The sequence below is a fragment of the Gorilla gorilla genome, chromosome 6, assembly GCF_029281585.2.
Source record: "Gorilla gorilla gorilla isolate KB3781 chromosome 6, NHGRI_mGorGor1-v2.1_pri, whole genome shotgun sequence".
Classification (NCBI taxonomy): domain Eukaryota; kingdom Metazoa; phylum Chordata; class Mammalia; order Primates; family Hominidae; genus Gorilla; species Gorilla gorilla.
The window spans coordinates 50,435,467-50,450,510 of record NC_073230.2 but is presented as its reverse complement, the minus strand read 5'-3'; the positions used below and the strand labels follow the sequence as shown (position 1 = coordinate 50,450,510).

General features: G+C 37.6%; 1 protein-coding gene across 7 annotated transcripts in view; it reads left to right on the top strand.

Moving 5' to 3' along the window:
- SUGCT (succinyl-CoA:glutarate-CoA transferase) overlaps positions 1-15,044 on the top strand; it is a 732,345-nt gene that overhangs the window by 587,937 nt on the left and 129,364 nt on the right. For 4 of the 7 annotated variants that reach the window (XM_055347701.2, XM_055347699.2, XM_055347700.2 and 1 more), the window contains one exon: positions 12,672-12,749. The exons of the other annotated variants lie outside the window; for them this stretch is intronic. In XM_055347701.2, coding sequence (XP_055203676.1) covers positions 12,672-12,749 — 78 coding nt within the window. The remainder of the gene's footprint in view (positions 1-12,671; positions 12,750-15,044) is intronic. 7 annotated transcript variants of the gene reach the window in all.

The window sequence follows — 15,044 nt, the reverse complement described above, 5'->3', positions numbered from 1 at the left end:
AGCTGGGTGGGGAACATGTTCCTGACTTTAACATATTGCTTGACCCTGGTGAGCTGCCAGTAAATTCCTGTGGAATTCTGTTGAATACTGAAGCAGGGAGGTTTTCCCGCCCTGCACAATCCACCTTCCTCCCTGATTCCATCAGGTCAGAAGAGTGGTCATCAGCAGTGAAGAAATACTAGGTTTCAATTTGCTGGATCCTATTACATATAATGTGACTAAGCAGTAATAAGTCAGGGAGCCCAAATGGCTGATTGATGTTTAACCTGTACAACTGTCATCTCTGCAGAAGGTCCAAACAGTTACTTCAAAACTTTAACTCATTCCAAAGTCTACTTCTGTTTAACAAATTTAATTAATGAATCAATGGTTATCTATTAAATGCTTGTTGTGTTTAAAGGGATTAGTAATATTTAAATAGAATAAGCTTTAAATATGTGAGCACAAAAGAACTGTTCAATAAATATCACTAGGGTAGTTGGCTAATCATTTGTGAAAAGAGTAATTTTTGAGATTACTTTTATTAAATATTTCAATTTAATATATAATAATAGAAAACTAAGGTAAGCGTTTATCACAGAAAATCAGAGAAATCATGGACATGAAGCCAATGAAGAAAGCAGCTCACTATGTAAATACTAAAACTTCTCTGTATCTACTAAACACAACCACAGTATATAAACGCAGATAATATATTTTATAGATTTCAGATATGGATTGAATGATGCAACATTATAAGTATCAATGAGAAAGAAAAAATGCCACTAGTCTAACTGTGATATACCATAAATTGTAATATATAACTAGATTTTAAAGATGTTAAAATGTGAAAGAAAAACGTGCCTTTTGGGATCAACAAAGTATAGTAGCAAACTAGAAAAAAAAAAAACAATATGATAGAAAAATGTCATCTGCTCACCTCTACTGGGAATGTAATTTTATACAATATTTTAGCAGTTATATACCAGAAAGTTTAAAATATGCACCCTTTTGACACAAAATTTATTTTTTGAATGTATGCTGAGGAAATAATCAAGAATACATAGAAAGATTAAGCTACATATTTGTTCACTGCGATAATATTGTTGCAGAACTTTCTCCTTAGTTCATCTAAAAGCAGGCTCTTGTCACACGACCAGGAAAGATTAGGCTCGCGGACACATAGAAGGGTGAGGAAAATGGAATTTATTGGGCGAAGAGGAAAAAGGAAAATGAACCAAAGCAAGAGAGAGCCCTGCTAGCAGCTTTTCTGTCTCACAGATTGAATCCCAGGTCACCACAGGAGCTGAAGACAGCAAGCTCCTCCCCTGCACAAGGCGTGAACTCCCCGTGGCCCCACCCATTTCCCCCAGGGCACGTGTCGGGCTCCAGTCCACTGTGGGCATGCCCAGACAAGCCCTGGGCAGGTTCCCTCATTTGCACAAAAGCTTCTGATGTAAACACTTGTGGGGAAGGTTGGAGATTCTCTGGGGACCCCTTTTTATCTGTGTAGGCATTTGGCTGTCTCAATATTTATAAAACTGAAATATTGGGAACAATTTAAACGCACAGAAATCAGTGATTAGTTGAATAAATTATAGCATATCTATGTCAGGGCACTGTCCTTGATATTTACAAATAATGCTGTAGATGAAAAGTAATTGGCATGGGAAGATCTTCACTGCATCGTTTGGTTCCAGGATTTTTTCTAAGAAAATATCCATAGACATAGTTATAGATATATAGATATAAATACATAGAAAAAAATATTTGGAACTAAATTTATATTAGAGATAGTTACTGAAAATGGTACCTAATGAGAAGTATATTCTCTTCTTTTTCTTTATTCACATATTTTAGTTTTTAAAAATTATCTATAATAGCACAATAATGAAAAGTTATTTTCTATTTTAAATGAAAGATATGTCTTTAATAAACTGATAAGATTGACACAGTAAAGGGAGAATACAAATGAAAATGCTTTTGGAATAAAAATAGAAACTGTGCTCTTGATTTTGGTCATTTGTATCAAATCATATTTCATGCAAAGCAATAAGCATTCTGATATAAAAACTAGCATCTCCCATTTTATTGCTGTGTTGATTAATAACAAATCAGTTTTCTATTTGTGTCTCATATGTGTATTAAGACTCTAACCTCTGCAACCAAATCCAACAAAATCTTGTGAAAAATTTCAGAAACAATGTTTGAGAAGAAACCCGGGACTTAAAAATGAACAAGTATGCAGTGTAAACTGACCCTGAGTGTCACATTTTAACATCTGTTTTTCATGTTGTGATACTTATTTGAGATTTGGTATTATTAAGTAACGAGGAAAATATCTTACTGTTTCCATAGGTAACAGGGCAGTAACTTGAGGCTGATGGATTGGCATTCTTTGTCTATATAATGTAATTCAAATAAAGTCATAACATTTTGGCTATGGCTTATGTGTCAAGCATTTATACATTTTTTTTGTCTGATAAATGAACTGCTAGGCTTTCTGACTGGTTAATAATAGTCCAATAAAAAGGGAGAAAAATAGCTTTTGACCTTCCATTTAATATTACTATCAGCAGTTTGGAGATTTAGGTGTATATGTAAACATTTAAAAATGATTTTGCATTGACTTTTTTTTCAGAAAAAGCACTTTTAATATTTTAAATAATACTTATTGAAATGGATTCCACATACTTGTGTCTGAGCCTGTGTCCACACTATTGCCACAAACTCTGGGAACAAATTCTTATATATCAGATACTATACAAATATTTATTTATAATCTTTTCCCACAGACTATATGATATAAAAATTTAAAAGCCAGTATGAAAGTAGACCACTTAAAAAAGGTAACTGAATATGGTTCCCTAAGGAATTAAGGCCAATTTGGAAATTTCTTATGTAACATTCCTAAAATAAAAATTTCATCATGTTATGCTATGTCTAAACTTTTTAGTATCTCTTCATTGTCCTTAAGATAAAGCCCGATGCCCCGACATAGCTTATGGAGCCATATGTGATCTGGCGCCTGCCATTCTCCCTGGGCTCATCTTTTCTATGAAACCCCTTTGATCCTTCAGGGCATTGACTGTGTCCTGCTTTCTGGTATATAGGCTTTTGCACATGCTGTTCTTTCTGAAACTGTCTGGCCATTCTTTTCCTTTCCCTGTTCCTCAGTCCTCTGTATCCCAATCTTTTTCACATTCTGTTCCAGGCTCTAATCATCTCTAATGTATTGTGATTATTCTTTAAATCTCCTGCTTTCCTAGCTGCTGGTGTATGCATCACATCAGCTTTCCACCCCTGACCATGGTCTCCCTCAGGGACTTTCAGTTGAACTTGTTGTTCCCACATTGGATTCCTTGGCATTATACCTAGCTGGAGCCAGCCCCGGAGAGCCACATGCCAGGGGACCTTAAAACCTGTGGGACTTCTGCAAGCCACCAACTTAGGAAGAGCAAAACTGAAAACCAGGAAAAAGATTTTCAGAACTGAAAACCAGGCAAAAGCCCACAACAGAAAAATCGAAAGCAGAATGAGGTTGAGAAGTAGGTCCACACAGAGGGAGAACTGGGGTGAAGATGAGAATCTGATGGGCAAGATGAGGTGAGAAGCAATGAAGCTGCTGAAATAAAGGTGCATAAGGGAAAAGACAGGAGTGCGGAGAGCTTAGGTGAGACGTCACTTAGTAGGCAGAGCACACGCAATTCTGTTTTGTTTTGTTTTTGAGACAGAGTCTCACTCTGCCACCAGGCTGGCATGCAGTGGCACAATCTCGGTTCACTGCAACCTCCACTTCCTGGGTTCAAGCGATTCTCCTGCCTCAGCCTCCTGAGTAGCTGGGATTACAGGTGTCTGCCACTACGCCCGGCTAATTTTCGTATTTTTAGTAGAGATCATGTTGGCCAGGCTGGTCTCGATCTCCTAACCTCAAGTGATCCACCTGCCTCGGCCTCCCAAAGTGCTGGGATTACAGGTGTGAGCCAGCACACCAGGCTGGGAGCACATGCAATTCTGGTACAAGTCATAAACCTAGATTCTAGTCCCCCCACTGCCAGACCTTGGGTAAGTCACTTAACCTCATGTGATTTTAGAGTCACATGACCTTGGTTAAGTCACAAACTCCTTGGTCCTGAATATTCTTATCTATTAACCAAGGAATTTGTGTTAGATCTGTATTTGTCAAAAGGCACGTAAATGTTAAGAGGTACAAGGGGACATGAAGGGGTTCACAAAGATATGGCATAAAAATGCTGCATCTTGGATTACTTTTGTATAACGGAACAATTTTAAACATTTTAATCCAGAGAAGAATGGAGATGCTGTATATCAAATGCAAAATTTGAACAGTTTTAGAATGAAGCATGAGAATACAAAGACATTTTATTCATGGTGAGGCCTCTGTAGACTCTTCCCCAAAATGTATATGGAATCTCTGTTCACTCCTCTCTACTATTTGGGGCCCTTCAGTGGACATGTATGAGAAAGAATGACTACAGTATTAGTCAGACTCTTTCCAGCTGAAACAAGAAATTTTTAAAAATAAGATTAGTGTAATGTGTTAAATATGAAGTTTACTAATAACAGTGTTCTGTCTCTTAGAAATAAGTAAAATAATAGCCTTTAGATGGCCAGATGCCACTCTGTGTCGTGTTTTTGCTCCTTGAATGTATATATTTTGTAATAAAGTGCATACCTTACATATCATCTTTGAATGAGACTAAAAGATGCACGGTGTTTTGACAACATGAAGAAAGCTTTACAGCATGTTACATGGAAGATTTTAAAACACTGAGCTATATTTTTTCTTTGTATTTCTAGGTTCTACCTGGATTTGTAAGAGTCAGGTTATTTTTCCTGGTTTTATGAAACTTATCTTCCAAAAGCACATAAGGTTAATTTTTTGAAATACTCAAACATTGAGGAAACAGAGTCTGGTCATAGTAATTGGAACTTTTGATGTGCCCACTCCAGTGACCTGTTCATGCAAAAGCCTTAAGTAAGCAGGTTCTGGAGCCAGTCTGTAGCAGCTCTCTTCACTTTGAGAATGTGTTGATGGATTAAAGCAGAACCCAAACAGTCCACTATCTGCCTGTTGCTGTGTAAATGAGAACCCCCTTGATTTTTCTTTTTTTTAAAGGAGGGGAGGGTGTAAATATCAATGCTGGGAGGTAACCAGGTTAGCATGAAACAGAGCTGCCATTTTATACTATGCCTCATTCAAGTGACAGTCATTCAAGTTGCATTTTTTTCATCTCCTGAGAGTTATTATGAACTTTCTTTACTGAGTGTTATATTTAAGCCTTTTGAATAGTTTGCTGTCTGCAACAGTGGCGGCAGATAAGGAATGCTCTCAGAGGATCTCACTGTGAGACATAATGGTGAAATGCTGCAATGCATGGAATTTTATTTGGGACTGCAATTTAATAAATGATGGACTATCTCTAGGTCAAATCTAGTCCAGATCAGTCACTACCATCTGTCACCAAGCTACAGCCAACTGGCAGCTGGTTGGTGGCCATTATGAAATCCATTAGTAATTTCAGTTCATTTCTTAATTAATGGACATACTTATGCACAGAACATTCCATAATTGACCATTTTCTTAAGTGGCTTCATTCTGTTCCTGTTTTAGGATGGACATTCTTTGCCTCTGAGGAATATGTCTTCTAGTTTGCAGTTGCTACAGTGGAGATAAAGTTTCTTCTATCTCTGTTTATGCATATGTGTACAATCTGTGAAGGGATGGTAGCTTTGAAACTTCATTTTACATAGCTTGAAGTTGAAAATATGATTCCCAATGAGACTTTTAGAGTTGGACACATTTCAAGAATGTCCTTTCATAGGAGATTTTAGTATTGCATCCATATATTCTGGTCCCAGATGAAAGAAGTTCTTATAGAAACCTTCAACCAAAGGAAGAAAACCTATCCATTTAAATATGAGGAAAGCTGGCCTGTGTTTGGACCATTCTCCCAGTAATTTTTTTTTTTTAACGTCTTTGAATGATTTCGTCCACCACAAATTGACAGGGTAGAGGACCTCCTCTTTTGGAGTTGCCAACAAGCACATTTTGCTACCAGTCAACTCTCCTAAATAATAAGTATGATGAATAACAACCAATTGGGGAAAATTTTTCAGCATAAAAAAAGGCTGACAGCTGTGAAAACAAAGCAAGCATGCAGCTCTTCAATTTAAAGAAATCCTTGCTCACGCTTATACTATAATGTAGGGGAGTCTCTTGGCAGAGTCATATTTTGCTCTATTTTTACATAATAAATACACATATAATCAAGTGAAAATAGACCTTGGTGCAGTGCTCAGCCATTCCCATGCTGTGACGATATAGTTCATTTAAATGCTCCTTGGGAATGTTGGCTCATTCAATGAGAAAACAGTCAGTTTTAGACCAAATATAGTCAATTCCAAAAAGCAGTCAAGCCAGTTGCATGAAAATGGACTTTTTTGCTTCTCCACTGGCTGTTTTCAAATCACATTTGGCTCAGACAGAAAATGGAGTGAGCCTTCTAAAACCTCATGGTTTGTCCACTATAGCTTTATTTTATTATTTTTTACTGATACATAATAGTTATACATATTTTGGGAAATACATTTTAATATAATGTTCAATACCTACCTGTTTCTTCTCTAAGCTGAATTACCATATTGCTACTTCTGTTGTCTTATCATATCTTTTCAAATTGCCCCTTTGCGGTGAAGTATTTCTATTTTCTTGGTCAATAAAATGTCTGTGTGACACATTGAAGCGATATGCTTCAATCTGATAACATTATTTATAAACCCTATAAATCATAAACAACATCTGTACTCTCAAGTTATGTTTGCCATCTGAAATGAATCTACCAATAGTGCTGTGTAAGTAATTTGCTTCCGAGATCAGCTAGCTTGGAGTCCAAATACAGAAAGCAAACTGGCAGAGTTTTCATGAACATTTTTTACAGGACTATTGAAACTTCTACTTAACTAAAATGACAAAGTGCTTCCAAAGTTTTGTGCTTTGTGAAACTGGAGGTCATACTATTTCATAAGCACACGAGATGCATTTATGTGAGGCTGGACCTTAGGCACTCAGCTGGCTCTGTATACACAATCTCCAATTTTAGCAGGAGGTAAATGAACTAGAATCTTGGTCCCACCATTTCCTTGTGACCTTTGAAACTGACTTGACTTCTCCGATTTGAGTTTCCTCAGCAGTTGACACGGGTTTGAAAGGAGATGATGGCTGTGGGAGTGGCTGCTTCTGTGCCCACTCTAGTGGTGTTTAGCAGTGTTCTTCTTTTTCTCCGGATCTTTCCCCTTTCCAGCGGGTGTAGGGGCTGCGGCTTTTTCTTTCTTTTTTGCGTCTATTTCCAGAAATATACAAAATGCACGAATTCCTCAACCGATAATGCAGCAGATGACTGCTTAGCCTCTGGAATATTCTGTCTCCTTGAAGTCCCAGTTCTCTAAAGAAGAATGAGGTTTACTTTGACTTAACTGGAACAGCTTCTGCTACTAATTCCTTCTAATGGACTCCTACTTGTGATTCTGACTTTGAATTAAATCACGAAACCACAGGAAATCTCTAATTTGTTTTTAAGACTAACTTTTTGGTGAAAAAAACAAAAGTATGACTTCTCAGGAAACACTAAAGTTACTTGTTTTTCATACTACATCCCATTAATTCAGACACATATTGAAGATATTCAGCACTCAACCACTATACATCACAATTGTCTGCTTACTGTCTGCATCTTCATAATATGGGATCTTGTTCGCCTCTATCACCAGTTCCTACCACCTAACAGGCCTTTGGAAACTGCTGGTTGAATCAACAAATGGATCAATATTTGTGTATTTCCTGTCTATTTCTCAAAAGGATTCAAGGCAGTTTATAAGAAACACATGTGAAACAGAGCAATACAATTAAGATCAGAAAAAATGAGACCAGACATCATGTGAAGAAAATGAAAAGATATTTATGCTAAGGACCAAGGCCTGGTATGAGATCATTTGAGAACTGGACTTAACTCTAAATTAAGGCAAAAAAATGAGCACATGATTGCCTATACTGTTCCCTTAATCAGAGAAAATAAAACATACAAGAGGAATTTCTTCACGTGGGGGAACTATCAAGTAGGAGGATATTGCAAATGACCATTGCCACATCTGACCCTATTTGTGTCTATGTGGCATTCTTGGTCATTTCTGTCTCTTATTAAGAAAGTCTGGGGCTTTGGGAGGCCAAGGCGGGCAGATGACAAGGTCAGGAGATCGAGACCATCCTGGCTAACATGCTGAAACCCCTTCTGTACTAAAAATACAAAAAATTAACCGGGCGTGGCGGCGTGCGCCTGTAGTCCCAGCTGCTGGGGAGGCTGAGGCAGAATGACGTGAACCTGGGAGGCAGAGCTTGCAGTGAGCCAAGATTGCATCACTGCACTCCAGCCTGGTGACAGAGTGAGACTCCATCTCAAAAAAAAAAGGTCGGGGGGTCTGGGGTTAAATGTAATGTCTTGGAACCTGAGATCTAAGCACAGCTAGTGGTTTACTGTTCTTTCTTCTGAAATCAGTACAGTGCAATTTGGATATGTATTATATGTAGGTTTTTATACATAATATATATTTTAAATATATGTATATATAAATATACACATATAAGTTACATATGTATATTTATGTCATGCATGAAAGCTAAATTTCTGTGGGAACCAACTCTATATCCTTTATTTTTTAAAAGGTCAAATTAGAAACAGATAAAACTTTAACAAACATTGCTATTTAAGGTTTGAGGAAACAAAAAGTAAATTCCTTTTAAACATCTGTTCTGCTGCTGTAGAAGGGGACTTTGATGCATTTGCCACTAGCCCATTTTTATAGCCATGTAAAAAGCTCTAGAAGTACTCAAAACAGTTGAGAGTTAGAAATGCTGGACAGGAGGAGTGCTTGCTGAGACAGGAGCTGTCGTGGGGCTCCTTTCAGATCCTGTTCCCCACTTCTCATTGAGGCCTGGCCTTGCTTTCTCTTCCCAGGACTGAACACATATGGTAGTGTTCTCAAGCGGTTATAGAATGTAGAATTTTGCTACTGAAGATGAGTTCAGGAAGCATCAGCATCACCTGTAGTCTCAGGAATGCAGAACTCCTAAGCCAATTCTCTAGAGGATTTTTATACATTGCTAGTGTGCCAAGCAGTAATATAGAGGACTCTTTATTTTGAATGAATAAATGAAAAATGCGAGACCTTCTTTCTTTAGAGTATACTTTTATGGTATGCATTATCTGAAACTATCTTCTTTGAATCCTAATATCCAAATGACACAATGTGTTTTCCGTGAACCCTTGCCCACTTTTAATCTTTTGAGTTTCTGCATGCTCATATTTCCTTTTAAAGTTTCTCCTTCTAGTTGAAACTCTACCTATTACGTAGGTGGCCAACATAACACATTGAGGGTCATAACAGACATTGAGCAGTAGGGACCTCTATTTTCTTTTTGTTTTTTTTTTCTTTTCACTCTCTTTTAACTATTCCAATTCACTAGTACATTTGTCCCCTATGAGGAAGCTGATATGCTTCCTCCTAATGGTAATCTCTTGAAACCCTATAGTTAATTGTTTATACCTACCTTAAAATCCCGTTTCTCAGCAGAGTTAATACAAATCTGTAGTTCCCAGAATCACTGTGTTCTTGATGAAAATCCTAGACTCTTTTCATGGAGAAATCGGATTTTGCCTATTTATCTTGCCTCAAACCCTTTTATAGCCTTGATTTTTAAGGATTTTTTTTAGACAAGGGACCCACCAGAAAGAGTAAGTGAGTAAAGAACTTTATAGAGAGGGATGGCAAAGAGCTCCTAGCGAAGTATTAGAGAATCTTGCAATCAGGAAGGCAGTCATTAGAAGATAATATAAAATGAGTGTCAAGAGTTTTGGCCCTGGCACCAGGCTGCCCCAAGTCGGGAAATGATCCATATAAAATCTCAACACGTAATAAATACTCACTTAATATTAGCAATTACAGTTAACTCTTGAACAATGCAGGGATTAGGTTCCTACGCGGGAACGGTGTCAGGACAACCACATTGTGTTACTTGGAGTCCCCAAATACTGTATTACTAGCCTACCATTGACTGGAAGCCTTACCAATAACAAACAATCACTAACATATTTTATATATTATATGTATTATATACTGTATTCTTACTGTTAATATAAAGTAAGCTAGAGGAAAAAATGTTATTAAGAAAATCCTAAGGAAGATAAAATATATTTACTATTCATTAAGTAGAAGTGGATTATCATAAAGGTTTTCATTTTCAGCATCTTCACATTGAATAGGCTGAGAGGGGAGCAGAAAGAAGGGGTTGGTCTTGCTGTCTTAGGGGTGGCAGAGGCGGGAGAAAACCCATGCATAAGTGGATCCGTGCAGTTCAAACCTGTGTTGTCCAAGGGTCAGCTGTATTACCCAGTATGTACTAACCTGCATACTTAAGACACTTAACAGTTTCTTAGGTGTTTATAAAGGCCAATATCTCATATTTCAGTGTAATCACACATGAAGAGATATTACATTCAGAGTAGGGTGAAAGGAAAGCTGAGGCGCTGCAACCGAATTGCCAGGTCTGTTTTGGGAGGGCACCGACAATGGGTTGGCTTACTGCCACCGTGAGGACACACACTGTACCTGACTGCACAGGTGCTGCTTGGAATAAGAATTTTCGTGGGAGGAACAAGTGTGATCATCAGGGAAGGGGTTAGTACCCGTAGCCAAAGGACTGTGCACTAAGACAACAAAGAATGATATATAAACAAAGCACAACACTTGCATGGCAGGAGAAAGATGAATGGGGTACTTAAGCAAAGCTCTCGAGACAGAGTAGTGTGTGATTGAAAAGGCTAAAATGACTATGTATATTGTGTTTGGAGAAACAGGTGAGGCCCCCATGGGCTGTCAAATAATGACTAATATATTAGTAGTCATGCTATCGTGTTATTATTAGTGACTCCTTTGCTCACTGTTAGCTAAGGCAGTTACTTTTTCTCTATACAAGGATTTCTTGACCTGTGAGATTTCCTTTTTTTGCCTTTCACGGTACACTTTTCAATGCTATGTACAAAGGTGTCATGATTTGTTTAGCAGGAAATCTATTATTATTGTCCCCTGGAAGTTATTCTTCAGCTTATCCAAGGTATACAAATTCACTTTTGCATTGCTAAGTCACAGTTGTTGATTCCCTAGTCTCAGTTGATACAAAGCTGTAGCATTTTGGAAACTGTTTGCCAAGCATCTTTCTTCATCTTCAGCAGTGGAATCTAGCCCATTGGACCATTCTCCTCTCTTGTAAGCAATTTTTATTTAGTCAAGTTCCAAGGCCCTGATAGTTTTTTTATGATATACCTTTATTTATTGACAAATGGAAGACTATTCCACCTAAAACTTTGTTGTGTACTTCATGTCTGATATCTGTGCTGAGGCTCAGCAAGAAATAACTGTATCTCACTATACAGCCATCCAGTTCAGATTAGAACTGAGTTTTTCAAACTTTGATCTTTGATAAACAATGTACCTGTCAATTTAATGTAACTTTTTGTCTAATTCTGAATGCATAGGTCATAAAGTTGAAATGTTTAGTAACTATGTGCAGAAAGAGAATTTTGTAAACCTAGGAAAATGCTGTAGTTCTAGTGCCTATTAAGAAAGAAGTGTTAATTTCCTTTCAGTTTTTCCCTTTTAATATTGGGGATTAGTTTATTCATATAAAATTACACTATGCATTTTTACTTAATAACTTTCTCATGTTGTTAAACAACTTTGTGAACATAATTTTACTATTTCCTCACTGTTCTGGCATATATCTGTTATTATTTATTTATTATTCTAGTTTTAGACAGGTTCTTACCAATTAGATACTACAAGTATTCTGAGATGAGCATTTTTATGCATAAAGGTTTTTTTCTTTGTTAAAATTATCTCCTTAAAAAAGATGAAGAATATTAGGATTGTTTAGTCAAAGAGTATTTATAAAGTTCTTTGTATATATATTGACTAAACCCATTATATAAATTTACACCTTTACCTTCAAGGTAAAAATTATATGTCTCCCTTCACCCTTGAAAGTTATGTCCTTATTAAGGATATACATATTTAGGCCAGGTACAGTGGCTCATGCCTGTAATCCTAGCATTTTGGGAGGCTGAAGTGGGTGGATCAGCTGAGGTCAGGAGTTCGAGACCAGCCTGGCCAACATGGCGAAACACTGTCTCTACTAAAAATACAAAAATTAGCCGGGCATGGTGGTGGGTGCCTGTAATTCCAGCTACTTGGGAGGCTGAGGCAGGAGAATCACTTGAACTGGGAAGGCGGAGGTTGCAGTGAGTCGAGATTGCACCTTTCACTCCAGCCTGGGCAGCAGAGGGAGACTCCGTCTCAAAAAAAGAAAAAATAAAAGAATATACATATTTATATGTTATAGGTAGATGGTATTTTATTGTTGTTTTAGAATAGCCTTTCTTCTATTACATATATTTATATAGGACTAAATTGGAACTGAATGAAAGGAGGACTTTCTTCAAATACCTATCTATGGGAAATGAAGGCTTTATGACTTGTCTGAAAATATATATTTTTTACCTTATGTAAGTGATATAGAAGACCTGGGAATATAGCTGTCTCACTGCAGTGCTCTTCTATAGGTCCAGTCTGTGGAGTGGCTGCATAAGGGAGACATCTTGATGAAGAAGACTTTATATAACAAAACAATAACCATAACGGTAATTGCAATAACAATAATCTCAGCTAAATTTGTTTAATGCTGTGTGCTGAATGCTCCTCAGTGTTTTGTAAGTCATATAATCATCTCAATATCCTTGAAAGCAGGTTAAAATTCCTATTTACAGATAATTAAACCATTTTGACAAGTAGCTGGGCTAGAATTTTAATCAGTAAAGTCTGACTCTAGAGCCTACAGTCAGACGCTACACTATGATGCTTTTACTTTCTCTTTTGATTGGATCCAAAGTGAAATTCATTAATATTTAATTCTAGTCTGTGATACCTAATATTATTTACTCCAAGTCAAACCAAATTTATTAGTGCTCGCTGCGTGCCAAGTAGTGGATAAGTACTCCAACATTTTTGTTTGTTTGTTTTAGCCATCACATATTAACACTTGTATGTATCAGGTACTGTGCTAGAGGTTAGGGATATAAAGGTCAGTGAGCATGGCCCCTTTTCTCAGGGACTATATGTCCACAGATTATTGGAAACCAACATCATAAATTCTATAATGTGTATAGCATTAGAAGAGGAAGCACAATAGATGTTCTGAGCTGACCAAATAAAGCTTTGCTAAAGTAGTGCCATTTAAGTAGAGTCTTGCAGGACACATGTTTGCAAAGAAGATAACATTGGAGATGTGGTAGACGTGGTGGTGAGTGGAAGCATATTAAAAATCAAGGAGATTTTTTGAAAGAGTGTGCTGTTCAGGAATCTACAAGTGTTTGATGTTGCATTTGGGTGAGATGAGATGAGAAAAGTAGTCCAGGGTAGGAATCTGAGGGCCTTTGGTCCACGCTAAATTTTGGACTTTATCTTGTAGACCAAAAGTTACAATTCAGATACCATCAGATGCTAGGCAAATGAAATCAGTGAGTGAATCATACTGGGTAACCAGCAGAGAGAGTGGTGGGTACTATGGAAAGCAGGAAACACACGCCACTGCTAAAGAGAAGAGCTGCCTCTCAGCTCATGTAGGTTGTATCCAAGGGTCTGGTTGCATCCATACCCTTTTATTTTTCATGGAAATTCATAAATCCGGGTTTGTATGTGAAATCTCCAAATTTTCAATCTTGGCAATTAAGATGGAAAATGATTATAAAACACTGTGCAAGCCAGGGAAAATATAAATGGTGCCCTTGGGCTGCTTGGCTCGGTCCTGCTAATACAGACGGTCCAGGGAAGAACATGAAGCAGGGGAATGACGTGGTTGGATTTGAACACAGGAGAGTCCATTCAGATGGTATTTTGTTTTGTTTTGTTTTTGAGACGGAGTCTTGCTGTGTTGCCCAGGCTGGAGTGCAATCGCATGATCTTGGCTCATTGCAAGCTCTGCCTCTCAGGTTCAAGTGATCCTCCTGCCTCAGCCTCCTGAGTACCTGAGATTACAGGCATGCACCACAGGCCCAGATAATTTTTGTATTTTTAGTAGAGACGGGGTTTCACCATGTTGACCAGACTGGTCTCAAACTCCTGACCTCAAGTGATCCACCTGCCTCAGCTTCCCAAAGTGTTGGGATTATAGGTGTGAGCCACCATGCCCAGTCTATTTTTATTTTTTAATGACAAATAATAATGATATATATTTCTCACATATGCTGTGATATTTTGGAATATGCACAAATTGTGTAATGGCTCAGTTGAGCTAATTAATATCTGCAATACCTCACATACTTATTTTTTTGTGGGTGAGAACACTTAAAATCTACTCTCCAGTGAGTTTCAAAATGCAATACGTTATTATTAACTATAATCACCACTTAGTACAATAGATCTCTTGAATTTATTCCTCCTAACTGAAATTTTGCGTCCTTTCACCAATATCTCTCCACCACCCTCTCCCTTGGGTCCTGGCAACCACCATTCTACTCTATATTTCTGTGAGTTCAACTTTTTTAGATCTCACATATAAGTGTAATCATGTGATACTTGTCTTTCTATGCCTGGCTTATTTTACTTAGGATAATGTCCTCCAGATTCATCCATGTTGTTGCAAATGACAGAATCACCTTCTCTTTTAAGGCTGAATAGTATTCAATTGTATACACACATACCAATGGACACCTAATATTGATTCCATATCTTGGTATTGTGAATAATGCTTCAATGAATGGACAAGTAACAGACTTGGTAAGGAATTTAACTTGACTGAAGGACAAAAGTGGCAAGTTGTTAGAAAGGGCAAAGTCAAGGAGACTTCCCAGGTGTGAGACATGGGAGACTGAGTGAATGGGAGTGCTAGTGCTTGGTAGGGAATTTGGGAGGAACAGGTGTGAGGAAGGGTGAGAAGG